The sequence below is a fragment of the Egretta garzetta genome, unplaced genomic scaffold (assembly GCF_000687185.1).
Source record: "Egretta garzetta isolate BGI_Z169 unplaced genomic scaffold, ASM68718v1 scaffold133, whole genome shotgun sequence".
NCBI classification, from domain to species: domain Eukaryota; kingdom Metazoa; phylum Chordata; class Aves; order Pelecaniformes; family Ardeidae; genus Egretta; species Egretta garzetta.
The window spans coordinates 224,749-243,694 of record NW_009259111.1 but is presented as its reverse complement, the minus strand read 5'-3'; the positions used below and the strand labels follow the sequence as shown (position 1 = coordinate 243,694).

The 18,946-nt window shown below is 37.0% G+C and overlaps 2 protein-coding genes across 2 annotated transcripts in view; both read right to left on the bottom strand.

Annotated features, from left to right (window-relative positions):
- Positions 1 to 2,142: 2,142 nt before the first annotated feature.
- Positions 2,143 to 11,137, bottom strand: LYVE1 (lymphatic vessel endothelial hyaluronan receptor 1). The gene is made up of 6 exons (XM_009635398.2): positions 10,882 to 11,137; positions 7,101 to 7,260; positions 6,855 to 6,994; positions 4,016 to 4,300; positions 3,149 to 3,227; positions 2,143 to 2,397 (listed from the first exon to the last, which is right to left on the bottom strand). The coding sequence occupies exons 1-6, from the start codon at positions 10,961 to 10,963 to the stop codon at positions 2,211 to 2,213; spliced, it is 933 nt and encodes a 310-aa protein (XP_009633693.1). The 5' UTR covers positions 10,964 to 11,137; the 3' UTR covers positions 2,143 to 2,210.
- Positions 11,138 to 17,019: 5,882 nt separating this feature from the next.
- IRAG1 (inositol 1,4,5-triphosphate receptor associated 1) overlaps positions 17,020 to 18,946 on the bottom strand; it is a 42,123-nt gene continuing 40,196 nt past the window's right edge. Inside the window, exons 19-20 of the mRNA XM_009635397.2 lie at positions 18,727 to 18,858; positions 17,020 to 17,426 (exon numbers count right to left, since the gene is read on the bottom strand). Of these exons, the coding sequence (XP_009633692.1) occupies positions 17,186 to 17,426; positions 18,727 to 18,858 (373 nt within the window). The 3' untranslated portion in view covers positions 17,020 to 17,185. The remainder of the gene's footprint in view (positions 17,427 to 18,726; positions 18,859 to 18,946) is intronic.

Sequence of the window (18,946 nt, the reverse complement as noted above, 5' to 3'; positions counted from 1 at the left end):
TAATTTGAATGTGACTGAGTAGCACTCATTATGTACAGACAATATCAAATACGGTACTTGCTGATTAGTACTTATAGCTAGTTTTTTTTTTACCTACAGAGCAGCGTAACAGGCTCCTTTTAGCCTTTGTAGTGTTTGCGTATATTGTGTAATGGAAAGAAGGGGCAGATCAAGCTATGTGCATCAGCCAGGTGCCAGTGTGAAGGTCAGGATGAGTTTTTAAGGTACATGATAAAACAAGACATTTATAGGTTAAGGCAATATCTTACTATATCAACTAGGATAGGTTTTTTAGAAAGTAAACACGTCAGGGGAAAAAAAAAGCCCTTGTTGAGATCTAAAAGAGAAGCAAAAGGTTTCCAGCCTGAGTGGAATTAGAGAACAATTTTCTGAATTTCTTTAGGTGTGAATGAGACAATGTGAGAGAAAAGGAAGTTGATATCTGTGGAACAGCAGTGATATTAGTAGGAGAGTAAGAGAAGTGACAGATAATTATCTATAGGTGGTAGGGAAAAGAATAGAGAAATGGGTAATTTCTAATCTCTGAAACATGGAAAGGAGAGGCAGAAGGGAAATTGTAATACATCACAAAAACGTCTAAAATTACCTGGTATCCACTGCCGCTGCCTGCCTCCTTAAGCCCAGTTGCTATTCTGACACCATCATGACAAGTGTTGGCTGTGGCCTTTCCCCATGGCCTCATTTCTGCTGTCTACTCTCACTGCTCACACGGCATAGAGTGCTTTCAGTCAGGTGGCAAGGAGATATGCATGACATTACTGCAGTGCTTTGCAAGGAGAGGAGTTACTTAGCTGAGTGGGAAGGCTGTATCTAGTGCTTTCCTCCGCTGCACATTTTTCTGCTGAAATTCTGTTGACGGACATCTGAAATTAGCAGTTTTTAGAGCTGTACTAAATCACAGTCTTTCTGCAGTAGAACTGACTTAACGGCAGTGGTGGACTATGTATCAACACAGTCCAGGCTCTTGGAGCCATGAAATATTTCTGAGATTCAAAAAAAGAAAACAAACAACACAGGGAATCTCTAAATACACTATTAGCAATACACTATGACTCACTATCTATTGGAATAGATAACCACTGGGCAATTTTTATATTTCTATGAATCAAAAATATGAACGTTCATAACCCAGCATCCTACACTGTAGAAAACATAATATAGGTGAGCAGTTCTATTGCTATGTTATTTAAGACTATATTTTTTAAGCTGCTTGATCTAAAAAGATCTAAAAAGAAACTTCCTTTGCCATAATAACCACATATAAAAATAAGTTATCCAAACCATTTATTCAAGAAAATATTTGGTAAATGTCTAGTGTTCTTTTATAACAACTAATTACTTCTGTAACATTAAGGTTATATGAGCTCTTTTTACTGTGAGATGATCTTCATAAGAATAAATTGTCTAGTCAATCATATCTACCATACCTCATTTCATCCCATACCACTTGAGATCGTTAGTATGTAAGCCACACTTAAATATACACAAAAGATCTTAAATATAACTGTTGAGATACAGTTCAAGGTTGTTTTTTTCCTGTCAAATATCTGATGCAGAAGAATGATACAGGTTTTAATAAATAAACTAGTAAATTATGATATGATGAAGATATCTAAGGAAGTTATTCATTGTTGTATATATATAAACAGCATTTGTACCCTTCCTTGGGTATTTGACCGTGGGTTGATCCTTTGATTTTTTTATTCACTTGTAAACAGACTTATTCTGTTTGTAAACAGACTTTTTTAAAACAGTATGCAACTACTTAATGGAAATAAGCTAATCTACATGAAGAAGAGCTACAGTATTGTCATTTGATTTTAGACATTAAGTTAGCAGACCTCCTCCAGCTGGACAAAAACCCTTTTTTGTTATATATCGATCTGAATTCCATGCGAATAGTTAACACACTGCATGTTATTAACAACATATTCCTAATTACGTCCTTATTAAAGATGAAAAATGAGCTGCAATATGGATTTTTTATTTATTTCAAGTAAATAAGATACCATGTCCTTCTGCAAAAGCATTTATAGCTAAAGATGTAATTATTAAAAACCCAAGTTTTCATATGTTAAGATAGAGAAAATACTCATTCATGAGTATGTACAATCACCCATGTGTAAAAGCATTGCTAAGTTCTGTGTGCTTCGTTTTGTATTTCTATCAAGAAGCATACGTTCTTCCCCTCAAACTTCTGCTTCTAGACATTTTACTGTGGCCTCAGGCTTGGTTTTAGACTCTTCTAAGTTTTTTCCGTTATTCTTTGTTTCCTTCTCAGGTGTTTTGTCATTTGACTTGGCCTCTTTGAGAGCAGTAGTTTCAACCATTTCTTTTTGCTGATTCTTGTTTGAAAATGGGAAGGTTTTCTTGTACCTTTAAACAGAAAAAAAAGATAGTAAAGCAGAAACACTGACATATTTTGGTAGTATCACTCAAAAAATAAAGTGAAAAACATCTAGAATTAACTTTATTTGCCATACTCAAGCGAAAGTCTCACAGAGAAGAGTGGCATGCTAGATCATAGTGCTTTTTCAAGCAGTGTGCTTTCTAAAGAAACACTTTTATATTTTTTTTAAAAACAAACAATGTATACTCGGGATTTGTGACACATAATGATAAAGCTATCTGGGCTGGGATGTGAGAAATGCACGCAACTTTTTGATATGATTTAATGATTCACTGTGTTGAAGATCTTTATGGATGACAAATGATTTCAACTACTACGTTTCCTGAACACAGTCATAGTCCAAGAATAAAAACTTTTACCTTGAGTCTGATGTAGAAAGAAACAAGAATAAAACTGCATAAACAGGCTTATATACAAACAGATGCATGCTTCAGTGTTGCTATCTTGGTGCACTTGGAAGTGTTTCACACTAGGCATGACTGCCTAATCAAAAATAGACAATATTTTTCTTTGGTTCCTTTTCTAAAGCTAGGAACGGCAATGGCAACAACAAACTTTATCTGCATAACAACGGGGTTTATGGTTTTGTTCTTTGTGCTACACTGTTATGCCATTATCATGACTTCTCTGCTCTCTAGCTATATATTTAAAATATTCACTGGTTTTACTCTAGGAGTTAAGTTAGTCCAAGAGAATAAAAAAAAGAAAAAAACTTACTTTTTGATATAGCAGACTGCTAGAACAACTGAAATAATAAAGAAGATAACTGCCAGTACAAGAAGTGCAGTGGGGATACCTAGAGATAAAAGTGAGGTAAGCATAGAGTTTTTATGTGTACTTAATTCTAATTTCTAAAGGCTCATGAGCATAATCCCAGAGTCTTAAAACAGCCTAGCCTAAGAGGTACATACACGTCAACTCAAGAATAGAGGTATGAGGAATCTCAAAAGGTTAGTTACTCCTGCTCATTTTTTCAAGAGAGATTAAACCAGGTATTTAGGCAATCCCTGACAGATGTTTGTCTAATCTGCTCAATGGTGGGTTTTTACAACCTGCCTAGAGAACACATTTTTGCGATTAATTATCCTTACAGTTAGAATGCTTTTCCTCATATTTAGCCTATTTCTCAGTTACTGTATATTAGGATTACTTATTCACACCTCATAACTTGAGAGCACCTCCATATTTGGAGAACAACAATTTTCCTTAAAACTTTCTTGGCTTCTTTTGTTTTTAAGACTCTGCTGCGTTTTCCATTCCTCTGAGCACATGGTATTTGCTAAGACTTTCTCAGAAATATATTTACCCCAAATCACATTAATGAGAATGAACTTCCACCATTTCAAACTAAAATATTATCAAAAAGTATAAAATAAGATCTTACTACTGCTTAAAAATTATTTAAAAATCCTCTGCCTTATAAGCTTTGCTTTTGCAAAACCCTAACGCCCCTAATTCTGCCTCCGGGTTCAGCTATGTGAAAATGGATGCTGGAGTAGCAAACAAACATAGCAGTAAACACTTTTACTACTAACATCTATGAAACTAGCTCTTCTGATTAAATAGGTACTACATGGCTTTTACCTCCAAAGACAATGGCATCATGGGAAGTGTAGTTAGGAGAGTAAATTGGTGAGTATTCCTCTGGCATTTTTGTAGTAGTCCCCTCTGTTGGTAGTATAGTTTCAGTTATACATATTACACGAAACTTTTTATTTTTCAGGGATTGTTCTGACTCAGTCACACTGGGGGCTGAGGTGATGATCTCAGTCAAGTCAGAGCCTGAATACGCAGTTAAGTCCGTTGGTGCACTTGATGAAGGTAGTATGGTTGTAGCTGGATCTGGTTTACATGAATTAATCTGAACATCTGCAGCAGAGAAAGGAAGTACATAAGAGTTGTGTTGGATGTTAGTTTTGTACTTACTGTACACACACGTTTATTGAAATTGTTCCTCAGTCATTCCCTTCTGGCAAATTATTATTTGTTTATTCACAAATATCTTACCCAGATGAGGCATACGTATTTCAAACGTGGCTACAACACAGATTACACACCTTTTATCATTCCTCACATAGTTAAACACTTTTTTTGAGCAAGTGTGGTGCTCATTTTGTAAGTACATACCAATGACAAGATTCCTCATGAAAAATACTTAGAATAATAATGCATACAAAATGCAATACTATGACCTGCTGCAGAGCAGGAGACTTAACTACAGATCCAAGATTCAAAAATATTTCTATTATATTATGTATATGTTCAAAACATATGCATGTGCTGCTGATACTTGGAACACTATTTTGATTTCCTGGAAACAAAAGTAGCCCATAAAACTTTCAGATAAACCAGGCACCAGTGTGAGATAAAAAAGTCCCACCATTCTAACAGGTGCTAGAAAGAAACAAACCTCAGACACAGTCAGAAATTAAGTCATTTTAAATGATGTGAATGTCGTCTATATAAAAACACGGGTGCAAGTGGACTTTTATATGTAAATGGAAAAGCTGAGTTCTGAATCAAGCTCATGTGAAAATTCTTTTCTAGTACTGAAGTTCTATATTCTGTAAAGCTATAAAAATTTCACTAAAGTAACAAGCAGATTACAGCATAAATAAGAGGGAAGCAACGTATGCACCGTTCTCCAAATGAATCCCCATCGGAAGTCTGATGACGCAGTTACATTCACAGAATAAAAAGGTAAATGGCAGGGGCTTTTTACTTCTTCCACTATAGTTTTCAAGTGATTTTGGCATTTCTTTGGCACAAAGAAAATTATCAGAATGATCTTCTGCCAAGTATTTTGGGTAAGAAATGCCTAGAACAGGCAACAGTTTGGCAATTAAGATAAAAAAAAATGCAGAATCATCCCAATTCTAAATATACATTATTTTCTAACCATTCAGCAAGCTTAACTTTCTTCACATACTGTAACAGTATAATTTTTTTGAATTAAAGCTAAACAAAGCAAGGAATTTGGAATTACTTGCTACCTCCTTAGCATTACCCAACCTACCCAACATTTCTGATGCAGAGCGACACATATTTCATGCACTGAAACACCATGTCACATAGGAACAGAAGAAACAACAGTACTAATAGGAACAGTGTCTTTTAGAGCATGTTGCCCGAGCACTAATTCACCTATGCATTCATCAATAAAAGCTATGGACTGCAGGGAAAAACTAAGTTAGCCCAATCATGTAATTTTTAACTTTACAGGTTAGGTGATAAATCAATTTTTAACGGTACTTTCTTTCTGCAATGCTTTCTTATCAGCAGTCAGATACTTTGTAAGCTGACTACTTATATTACCTACCCTCCCTCACTAAAATGGCCCAGGATCATGAAAAAAGTCCCACTGGTGAAAGCATGGCCTTCTCCCTAACAGCTTTATCCTCAGTCTCTTTGTAAGCTCCAATGTTCACAATTGCCAGACATGGTCTTAGGTCTTTATATCTTTGCATGGGCGTATCTTGCGCATCCATCTTTCTTCTGCTCTTTCCAACCCTTGTTCGCACATCTTTCCCAAAAAATTTCACGATTTTGTACATAATCTCTTGGTCTTATTATCTAAAACTCATTGGCAAGGTCTAGGGACAGATTAGAAAGAATTTATCGATCCTGAATGTGGTCTAATTATTGGGATAGTTGTTACATAATAACCACAGATATGGGACACTAGCAGGAACACAATACCTCTAGTTAAATACTTATTTTTGGTTAATATCACAGAAGTCATTAAAACCCAATACCGATCTATTGTGCTGAGAAGATCAAACTTATATCAAGGCCCAAGTTCCACTGTTGTATCTTCAGTCTGGGAATAGACAGTCAAGAATGAGGGGAAGGACAGGTCTTTTCACATATAGGATGATGTACATTAAAGGAAACTGTTCGATTTTACTGATAATAGATTGGGAATCTAGTTAATTTTATGGTCTCTCAGCTGTTCTAGCTTATATTTTAATATAGTTTAATGGATACATTTCCTTTAATCAAAAAACATTCAACTTTTCCTCAAGTATCCCACTCTTGTTCTTCTTGCAAGAAAACACACACCACACACCCCCCCTCGTTAAAGATTTGATTCACTGTCTTTTAAATTAATGTACCTAAACAATCAAAACATATTAAGAGCATTATGTTGACATTACAGAATGGTAAAAACAACTCTTCTTCAATAGCTTTCATGGCAGCACCAAATTATTAGTTTGGATTAACTGAATCGACCTTTTGTATCTCTTGGAAACTTTTTTTCCCCCTACAGAGCTAAGCACAGTTTGACAACATTTAAGGCGGGGGGGGCAGAGAAGGGCCAACAAATTATAAGAACTCAGTCATGATTTTTTCATGAAGATATTAAAAAAATAATAAGACCCAAACCAAAACACAGAAAATGTAGCTGTTGTGCTTTACATACCTGAGGAATTGAAGCAGTAAACCTTAAATGTTTTGAACTGTTCAGCATACCATAGCACTAGTCCAACATTGCCCTTACCACACTTCTTGTTGGATGTTATCCGAGGAATGACAACCAATCCATCTTTCACCCATCCATAGCTACAATAAAAAGCATCAGTCCTTTTAATATTAGATTTATTACCAGCCACCGATGTGTTTAAAGGCATTCACTAAAGGTAATGAGGCACTAACTGATGTCATATACCTGCACGTTTCAAAGCCATGTTTCAAAGCCCTTTCAACTTGGTCTTTACTTGCCAATTGTAGATCCAGTTGATTACATGCCTTACTTGCTTCTGAGAAATTCACTTTCTCCTCAACATAAATTCCTACACCTGTGATCCTGCAAGTTGAAAGAACAGAACCTGCAATTTAGACATAAATACTCAAGGTTAGTATTTGAATATTAACATCTATTCCTCATGAAGAATTTAAGATCACGTTCAACTGAATTGAACACTGTTAAAAGCTTCTAGATTGAGGACAGTAGAAAACTAATTTCTAGCAAAAAAGATATACTTTAAAAATAAAACATATTTTCTTAACACAAGTCTAGAATTTCAAGAGTTTGGCTGATATTAGACTAGATGCATATACAGTTGGCATTTGAGAATCATTTCTGGTTTCCTGAATAGCTCCCTGTCTCACCTGCTGAGGCACATCCCACAATTCCTCTTTCTTGGTTTTCAAGACCCCACTCCTCCATTAGGGTTTATGCCTAATTCTTTTCTCCCCTTACTTTTTAAGCTCAGACTTCATTCTTACTCTTATTGCTTTCTTAGTCAATTACTTTCCTATCTTTAGACTTGAGCTAAAACAACTTTTTTTAAAAAAATGTAATGTTTAGAATGTAAGTTTCTCAATGACCAACTTTACAAATTTCAAATAAAGCTGAGCAGCTGACTGAATGACATTTCCTGAAACCTTAGAAAGTTGCCTAGGTACTTGTAAACTCTTACAGTCTTTAGTCATTCATTTACAGGAAAAATATTTTTGCATGAGAATTGTATGATAGATACAAAGCATAATACAAAAATTCAGTACCACAAAATTATGCCTTAAGTGATAAGAAAAGTGACTATAGGACACATTTTATTAAATACTTACATTCAAGTAAAAAAAAAAAAAATCCTGCACCTGGGTTGGGGTAACCCCCAGTATCAGTACAGGCTGGGGGAAGAAAGGATCGAGAGCAGCCCTGCCGAGAGGGACTTGGGGGTGCTGGTGGATGAAAAGCTGGAGCTGAGCCGGCCATGGCTCTGTGCTGCATCAAAAGAAGCGTGGCCAGCAGGTCGAGGGAGGGGATTCTGCCCCTCTACTCTGCTCTGCTCTGGTGAGACCTCACCTAGAGTACTGCGTCCAGCTCTGGAGCCCTCAGCGCAAGAGGGACATGGAAGTGTTGGAGCAGGTCCAGAGGAGGGCTACAAAAATGATCCGAGGGCTGGAGCACCTCTTCTATGAGGACAGGCTGAGGGAGTTGGGCTTGTTCAGCCTGGAGAAGAGAAGGCTGCAGGGAAACCTGATTGCGGCCTTTCAGTACCTAAAGGGGGCCTGTAGGAAAGATGGGGAAAATCTTTTTAGTGGGGCCAGCTGTGTCAGGACAAGGGGTAACGGTTTTAAACTAAACCAGGGTAGGTTTAGACTGGATCTAAGGAAGAAATGCTTTACAATGAGGGTGGTGAAACACTGGAACGGGTTGCCCAGGGAGGTAGTGGAGGCCCCATCCCTGGAAACATTCAAGACCAGGTTGGATGGGGCTCTGAGCAACCTGATCTAGTTAGTGGTGTCCCTGCTCACTGCATGGGGGGGTTGGACTAGATGAACTCTAGGGGTCCCTTCCAACCCAAAACATTCTATAATCCTATGACATGGACCAAAGATATACCTAAGCATTTGCTAAGCCTTTTAAAACAAAATAGTGAAGTAAAAGAAGTGCTTTGGAAAAGTTATCAGCTTCAATCTAAATTCCAGATGGTTTTACAGTGTGAGGAAGAGATTCAGAAAGAGAACAGTAGCCTCTTCGAGTCTTTTCATAATTTCTTAAATAATCTCTGAACTCTGTTCTAAAGATGACTGAGTTTGCACAGGAGACACACTGATCCTTTAGAAGCATATTATCCTATTTAGTTAACCTACCCATAATGGGACATTCTCTTCAGTATTTGGGTCTTGTGTGAAAAGTCTGTTTTATGAGAAAGGCGGGAAGACCTGGACAGAAGAATCTTACAACAAGACAAAGTTGTCATTGGACAGGAAGAAAAATGTTCAATTTTTGTAAGCTACATGTATTGGCTTTATTGTGCATTAGTTCTCTTCTTGCTTTTTTTGGGGAAGCTGTTGTTTCTCTCTCTCTCTCTGCCTTGTGCCAAGCTTCCACTCTGATTTATTAGAGAATGTCTCCTTTGGCTGCTGATGTCAGGGAGCAGCAAGAATGAGGCTCTTCCACAAGGAAAGAGGAGCCAGCAGCTGAGGGTGACCGCAGCATAGGCAGGACAGTGCCCTCACCGACCAGGGCACTGTCCCACAGCACCTGAACAGGACCATGTGGTGATAGCAGGTTTCACTAGGAGCCCCAGAAAAAGAAAGACAATGAGTCAGATGCAGGGTTAATCCAGAAAGTCCATTTGGGAACAGCAGAAGATGGTGCTACCTACAACACATACCTGAAGTCTATCCTGGAGACAAGGCTACCTACAACCTATGTCCAGAGTCCATCTGTGAAGCCCAGTCAGTAAGTCACTGGAGGAGGGGACAGGGCATGCTACAACACAGCTCAAAGACACAGCTGGAGATCAGCCATGAGCTCAACTGGAGCTCAGTTCTGAGTTTAACTGTAGCTCTTGGACCAATGAGCAGAGGGTGCATGAGTAGGTACCCCAAAGGAGGCTTGGAGGGGAACTGGGGGGGGTGTGTGTCCTAACAGCTGGAAGGACCCTTAAGACTCAAGCCCTTCATTTCCCCATAGAAAATTATTCAGGGGTTGGGATTGCTGGAGGAAACTACTGGTTTTAGTTACTCCAATCCTGTGGAATTTCAATAGGACTTGAGCATCTAATTCACTCAGTCCAGATTTCCTTTGGAAGCCTTTCAGGAGATAAGAAAATCAATTGTCTGCAACAATGATTTATCTTCTTTTACATAGGTAGAACAAGCATTTACTCCTTGCAAATTACAGTGAAACATCTGGAAACATCTAATGTACATTGAGTATCTGCAGATATCCTAATAGCTACTGCAGTTAGAATAGATGGTGTCAAGTTAATAATGGAATTTGAAGGAGACCACCTTCAAATTTCACTAACATATTAAAAAGGTGGTATTATATGTTCCTGGTTGAAAAAATAGGTTCATATAATAATGTTTGAGTGGTGAGGTTTATCTAAGAACTGTGTGATAAAGTTGATGCTGGCAATTCCCTATGTTAACTTTTTCAAACAAACAGATAAGTTCATACAAAATAGGAACTTTTGCACTGTATTAACCGGAGACAGGCATGACTGCCCTGGTGATGAACTGCAAGATCCCTACCACACATTTCCTTCAATAGTGCAAATCAAGACAGTGTCAAGATTTTGCCAAACCAGAGTAAAACACTTTGCAATAAAAATAACATTTTATCACAGACACACAGAACTGGTTTCATGCATGTTTTGCTGTGCTATTTTAAATAATACAGAAGACAATCACATTTCAACAGATCTGAACTTAATTCTAAATGCAATACCAAATCTTTAAGACAAGCAGTTCTGTAGCATTTAGACAACAATGCTACAGCATTTAGTAATTAAATTAGACTAACAATGCAAGTTCCCCTATATGCCAGAGCAGTTTTCATTGCAGTGTATTCTCAAAACCCTGTGGTTTCCTATGCCAGAAGCACATTTACACGTGCTCCCTTCCCCTAATTTTTGTTTACAAATCTAGCTACCTTTTTCAAGTACTTTACTGTTCAACTAAGAGACTTTAAAAAGTGGAACTTCACATACCTGTTATAAAGTAATTTTGACCCATGAATGTCATAACCCAGATGAAAAACACTGCTGAGGTAACTCCAAAATTAGTTGCCATTGTCACCAACTTGAAAAATTAAGAAATTCAAGGTGATTTGTCTCCTGTGCTAAGAAAAGTTAAGCTATTGGATGCCGTCAGACCAGTTTTGAGATGACTTCTTGAAAGCAACTTCAGCTGTCACTGCACTGCTTCATAGAAAAACTGTCAGAGCAAATGAGTTGACTGTCCCACTCAAAGGTGAGGTCACTGACTGGAAATCCCTAATTACACTTTACACTTGCTTTCATGTAGGGCTTGCTGGAAAATTTAACTACTGCTGACTCAGAAAACACAGCTGAGGAAGAGAGATAAGACTGTTAGACTGCTAAGTCAGTAAACACTTTGAAAAAGTTTTTCTTTTGCTATTTTTTCCTGTTTTACTGATTAACAGCTCATTACTCATGTTGTCTCTTCATCTGGTAAATAAAAATGAATTCTCTATTGTATCACAGCATGCCAGGCAGGATTTTTCTTTCGAATTGGACAGGCATCCATTCCCCACTACCCTATTTGTCTTGATTTAGTACTTTTACCTTCCTTTGCCTTGGAGTTCCAATGCAAAAATAGGTACCATAACACAGAAATAATATGATACCTCATTTTGAACAAATTTGGAGATACACTACTGTAAGTGGAGTTCCTTGTGAGACTGTAGGGACAGAGATGGGAGCCAGTCCCTTCACTGCTGCCTTTTGTGAAGTTCCACAAACAGTGATTTCAATAGACTAATTCAAAACACAGATGATCCTCATGGCTGTAACTTAGAAAATCTTCAGGAAGTTCAAGCAAAGAAATGATTTTTTTGCAGAGATTCCAACAAACACAGAGCAGGAAGCGAGTCTGAAAGATCAGCTAGTTCCCTTTCTACTGTCAGTAGAATCAGCTGTATTTATGTTATTCCTGTCAGATGTTTGTATAACCTGTTCTTAAAGACTTCCAGTGACAAATTCCTAATATTTCCTCAAACGCTCTATTCCAGTGCTTCACTATCCTATACTGTTGAAAGGTATTCCCTAGCCTAAACTGACTGACCTATCACTTCTTTTCATGTTGGAAATGGAAAATAGTTAATTCCCTTATATTTTGCAAGGATGTTATGTGTTTAAAGAGTTATACTTCTGCTCCCACTTTTCTTTCAGCTAAGAAACCACAGTTTGCTCACTCTTTCTCTCTAGCTGAGGCCTTACCAATGCCAAATACCAATTAATAAATTACTTTACCTGCTTGTACAGTTCAGAATGGTATGAGCCTTTTTTTGCAACAGGATTATTTTGTTACATCATGTTCAGTTTGTGACTCAGTAAACTGCTAGATGTCCTACATCCCCGGGTTGTTTTCCAGGTTCTGTAAACACAAGCGTAACAATAGCTACCTCTTTAAACTGCGGTTTGCATTGTAAAAAGTTCCCACTTAATATATTAAGATAGTATTAATTTTTATCTGGGCACAGGCCCAATCTCTTACACCAGCATATAACATGGTTATGGGTATACTGTAACATAGACAGGCATCTACAGGGCTGAGAGGAGAATGCTGTGGGTTAATGAAATGATGCCTCCATTACCAATTAAGAAATGAAAGTTGGGTTGTGTTTGGGCTGTGGTTTGGAACTGAGTGTTGGTAAAGCTCGTTAAGATCTTAAGCCAAATTTCTTGCTCCAATTTCTATTCACTCCTTTATTGTGTTATATTTACCTGCCTCTACAAAGTGATGGCAATCTAAAACATCGTAATCAGACTTACTCTCACTGAAGCAAGTTCTAAGTGGATTCACTTGCATTTACAATGTAGGAGCAGAAACTAGTAGTTACTCTGTAGCTTTCATGGACTAGTAGACTATAGCTATAAAACACCAAGAAGGTTAAAGAAAATCTTACCATCTCCATGCTTACCTTGAATTTCCTAAGTATTTCCTACCATGAAAACTAATAAAAAGCTGGGTTCTGACATTTTAAAATTGCACACTAAATTGTCTTTCCAAGTTTTAACACTTTGCACCTATTATCCTCACTGTGGCAAAGTTCCTTTAGTCAAACTCTGTCCATGCTATTGATGTTTAGTCGGATTTTTAGCTGGAAAAATGAGATAAACAACTTTGTAACACCAAACAAAAAAAAAAGCTCCTTCACTTGGCTTTGTAAGAGCAAACTACAGTTTAGGAGAGGGAGAAAAGAATTTTAGAATGGTCAGGTGAGGCTGAATTTGTTGTTGTTGTTAGTTTCTTCCCTTTTATATTTTAGCTGTTCCAAAACTGTGTGGAAGATCACTGACCTAGACTGTAACAGTATGAAAGGTCTTCAACCAGTTTGTGGGTCTTGATCTTAATTTGTGTGGTGAAAAAAAAAAGCAGCCTTATACTGAACATTTAATTAGCGTTTGACCTAAATGCTTCTAGTAACCTATAAGGGAAATTCACAGAATCTCATGCCAGCATGTTTTAAAATGCTGATGAGGATTGGTAAACAGAAAACTTTTTATATGGGAGAACAGACTTAACTGTTCTCTACAATTATTCTAAAGGAACCTTGAAGCCTGAACAACAGGAGAGGAAACAAGTTTTAAAAAGTTTATGTGGAAAATACAAATATCAGGTTTTTTTTCCTGGTAACAATCATTCCTTTCGAGGTTGTTGCTGTCCCAAAGGTTTTCTTCCTGATACAGAACATCAGAGATTCAGAAGTTACATTTCTGTTCTTTGTGGAAATTGAGCAGTGTCTCCTTCCCACTGGTCTGGCAGTTCAGCTCTCCACAAAGCCCAGGCTTCCCAGACCTCCCCAGCCTGCAAGAACACAAAGCAAATAAAGAATCCCAACCTTTCACTCAGTCTCCTTGGGTTACAGATCTCCCTTGTGGCTTTCCGTGCTCAATCTCCTCAGTGACAGGCAGTCTCCCTCTGAAGCAGGAGTTAAACTCTCTCCAGGATATTTCAGTTTCCTCTCTCATCTTGTTTCTAGGATTGACCCTGCTTACAAACACTTTCTCTATTGAAACAGGAGTTTGCTTGCTTCTTCTACATCATTTTCCTGAAGAACTGAAAGACTAAGAACAAGATCTTTGGTATGTGTAACATGGCTCTACATTACACACAATAGACAAGGCAGTATGTATCGCCTAAGAACATAGCCATTAAAATGCAGACAGAACGCATGTAAAAAACAAACCTTTAAGGTAGCAACACTGAGGACTTTGAAACCATACTTTTATTTCAAAACTCAAGTATGTGATACTATACAGTACAATACCAGCACACTTGTGCAAAATCTTACAATATTACAAATTTAAATATGATACACAAAAATAGTGCCCTTTTAAAATTCCTTTTACTAGAAACATCTGTGCTGTGCAGGAAAAACAATAAACGTGTCTTGTTAAAGCAGAAAAATAAATATTGCACCTCAAGAAAACTATTTCAGTGGTAATAGCATAAATAATAGATCTACTTCTTGTTATCTGATGTGATCTTTGAACACAGAAGAGGCTGGGTTTTTTTCCAGATAAAGCAAACTAATATTCAACAGATAAAATTGCATTTAGAATAGTTTTTGAGCTCAATCTGGTTTCCTATTAAGAAAAGGTGTCATTAACTAACTAAAAAATACAAGTAAAAATATTTCACGTGTTGTTAGTCATTGTGGTTCATTATTTTTAGCGGACATTTTGCTCAAAGTGGTTATAAAAAAGAACTTTTTTTTTTTAAATAACCTTCATCTTTATCTTTTCATCCCTGTTAAAATCTCTTGCCTCTTTCAGTCCATTCCACACAACAGTTAATAACTTTGTGGCTAAATTATACTTGCCTTAGACATGCAAGTAGTTCACTTCAAATCAGTGCAACTACTTAGGGAAATTTGCCCTTATGCACTAAGCCCACAAAAAGCCAGTGTGCTGAATTTCAAGTGAGGATGGCGACCTCGTTGACCCATGAACCAAAAAAACCTTAGCACATGCTTAACATTAAACAGTTCAAGAGTCCTACTGACATCAATAACTTTCTACATCTACTTATAATAAGGTCTTGGACCCACATCAGTGCAGATGTAAATAACAGCGAATTAATTCGATTATAGGCCTTGTTAATTATTTTTCCTCAGTGCAGACCAACATTTCCACAATCACATAATCAAATGTGCCATAATTTTTGTCATAGGGGATTCTAAATCTTGAGGACTATTTACCTTTAATTTTTATTGCCTTATTAGGCAACTGACAAGTTTCTTCCAATACTGAAAGTACGTGAAATGTCGCAGGAGTTCTTCAGTCAGCTATTCTAACTGAACCAAACAGATACCAAGAAATTTGCAAGAATCCTTCTTCTGTCTTATTCTTTACCAAGTACAATTTTAGACCAAATGACACTTCCCCATTATCCTTTTTGAACTTCCTTAAGCACATTATCCCTCAAGAATATATACTTAAAAATAAAAAATAAGCCTCCCAACTGCTTATGGACTTCCCCACCACCACCACCACAAAAAAAAAAGTGGTAGCAGTCTGCTTTTTTATTTATTTTTTTAAGATTTTTATTTTCTTTCTCCATATAAATGTCTCTTAAGAAACGTGTGGCTAAAGATGTAACAAACAAAATTCACAAGCAGGTTATTTGTCACTTGTGCCAGATAAGTGAATTAAATTTCTGAGTTAGAAACCGGTTTTCTTTGATAGTTAGCTTGAGGTTCAGTGTTTACATCAAAAGAAAACAAGACAATACTAACTGCATCTGAACTGAAATTACCGTACTTCATAACATACTTTGGCCTTCAGTTGGTAAACAGACCTGTTAATCAGCTAGAAAATGCCAGAAGAATGCAAGACATGAGTGCAATCAAGTGTCACACTGATTTTGATATTGTGGTTAGACTCAAGCATATAGTTATGGAAAGACAAACATAGCTCATCTTCAATTAGAAGTCTCAGCCCTAGGTGGTGTGTTCTTTTACAGATAATGGCTTCACCTTTTTGAAATTGCTTTTCTAAAAATTTCAGGCTTTCACATCCTTGTGTAAGAGCTCTCAACTCTTAAATAGGCAGAACTGTTAAAAAATCTGGGCAAAATATTAATCCATCATGACCTGATAGTTTAGCTTTGAAAGCATATCAGAACAGTTATGTACTTGGCATCAGATTCTGAAAATGAACTGCTAAAACCACGAAGTGACCCCTTCAAAGTTCTCTCTGCTTTCATGTCCTGATTCATCTAGGCACTGGTAGGATTTTGGCTGTACGCAGAACTGTGTTCCTACTGCAGATCTCAAAGGATATCTATTTCCAGTATTAGCACTAGGGCAGACTCCACTTAGTGTGATCACCTGTATACATAGGTTTGAAGACTTTTTTCCTTTTTTTTCTTTTATTTTCTTTTTTTTTTTTTTAATAAAGAATTAAAGATTGCTTTCCACATCCAAGACTGCTGTATTTTGGACTTGGGGAACACAACTAATCTTCCACACATCAACTACTTTTTGCTGTAACCAGCAGTGACTCTGAGTGGTGTAAACATATTTGTTGCAAAGCATGTCCCTTTGATATACCACAGACTTATTTGACAATATCAGCTGTGCCACCTAGACCTCATTTCAGGTTTTGTTGTGTATCCCATTTAAAAAAAACCAAAAAAACCAGTGGTGGTCCCATTCTTAAAGTATATCATAAAACACATTTATGCATATACTTAGTATTCCATTTAAATAGTCATACAGGTAATTCCTCTTATAAAATAACTTTATCAGCAAGGTGTTTGGTCTGGTAATATAATTCTAACCTTCCATAGACGAGCTTCTATTTCTACCCAATCAACAAGAATAAGGAAATCAGACTTAAAACCCGAAGGACTTAAATGCCATTAGTACTTCAACAATCACCAATAAATTCAGGAAATGCAAAGTAAAGCACTAACTGCAAATGCAGGTTTTACAATTTTCTTCAAAATCATAGCAGAGATATCAATGTCCCATGCAAGTCATTCTTTTAAATGTCTTGCTGGTTGCTGATTACTGCCAGAACTATATAATGATTCAGTATTACTTTATTTGTATCAGTCGTTTACAATAAGAGGACAGACAGGATTATTTATCAGACTGTCATTTTGGCAAGGTATGTTCACAATGTATTCCCAAACCTGATGGCGTGGAGTAACTCACTTGTCTAACAGATCACATTTAACAACCATAAGGATGACTAAGCCTTTAACAACTGTGTTCTAATAAGCATACTTGCTCATGTACCATAAATACGTGGTTGTTTATTATTCAGTGCGTTGCTCATGTTGAAATCCTGAGTTCCACCAGGAATATTGATGGGCAGCAGAACAGCTGGCCTTCCCTTCAGGTCCCTCTGATTTTTCATCACAGGAGTTGTATGAATGGTAGATTCCCAACACCACAGCAAAAATGATTATCGCAGCCACTACAAGCCATACCACATTCCAGTGTTTACACAGTTTGGGGTACAGTATATGTAAATAATTAATGATGACTTCAAGTCTGCTGTAAAATTAAAAGAAAACTGTTATATATTAATCATATGCAAATTTATTATCTTAAGCTTTTCAATTTGAGAAGTTTCATAGATGTATGGTGCACCATATTTCTTCCAAATACAACCACCCTGTCAAAGAAGAATCAGACTGTTAAGTTCTTTTAAGAAGAGCTGTAAACGCAGATATGGGTGATATTTGTAAGATGACTGAAGACCATAAACTTGACTTCTGTTTCTCCAACCTGTTAACTGGCAAATCTCAGAGCTTGATGTGATGCAAAGTTCTGTACTGTTCATAGCTTGCTCAACTAAACTAAACTTTAGAACATTTCTTCCTAAGGGTTTCATGACTAGAGGCACAGCTGCCCTTCTGAACATGGCTGAAATCTCAAATTAACAAATGTTTATAACCATAATGCTTATGGAATGGAAATGAATTCTTCTGGATCAGGTAAGGGTTCTTACCTTAACTTGCGATGGGACATATTACTTGCTTTGCTCAGCATTTAATTCCTCTCTAATGGAAAAGTCTCTTTGCTTTAAAATGCAGGAAATTGCAGGTATATTGAATTGGGTGGTAGAACTACCAAGGAGACTTAATGATTAACTCTAAGAAAATTTGAAAAATTCAGAAAATTTTTCCAGTTAGGCATTAAATGCTTCAGGTAAGACAATAAGAAGAGGACACAAAAGTCCCCACTATAGATGAAGACCATTGGGTACAGATGAATGCAATAAACATGTCACTCTGCTGAATGGCAGTAACTCCAGCATACTGCTGTTCTGCTGCGTCTCCACAGCTTCCAGTGGGAGCAGACACCTGCCTGTCCAAGTCAGAGCAAGTCCAACATAGTTGAGGAGATTGTCTTAATCTGCATTCACCTTGTAGATGTACTGAAAGACTCACCTGTGAAGACCCTTTGGGAATGACATATGGCACAAATATGGGCATCAGATTCCTGAATTACAACTTCCATGAGACAATGCATACCTACTGAGAGATACATTCTGGCATCTAAAGAACTTTGGTGGAATACTTTTAATCTCAAATCAAAACCAAACCCCATCAAGATGAAGCATCTTGATGACAACATACAATTTGAGTTGAAATATCAAAATAAAAAGGTTTGCATTGTTCCAACTATGTTATCTTGGAATACACATTTCTGTGAAAATACTGTTATTTCAAATGTGCTTCTCTAGACTGGGAGAAAACGTGACAAGATAATAGTATAAACCACTTGATTGGGTACCACAAATAGAAAAAAGTGGCTCCTCTTGTATGAACATATTACACCACTGTCTCACCTGCTTTTCAGGTTTTTTATCTCATCTTCATTTTCACTTTCTTCATGTTCATCATGACTTTCTTTTGGTGTCTCTTCATCTTCTTCCTTCAGTTCCTGAAGTTCTTTGGTTTTCTTCAAGCCTTCCTGATAGCTTTAACACACAAAATATTTTTCTTAGTCTAGCATGCTGTATAAGCCTGTTAGGATGTAATGAAAAATTTCTGGTTTGTTACATGCAA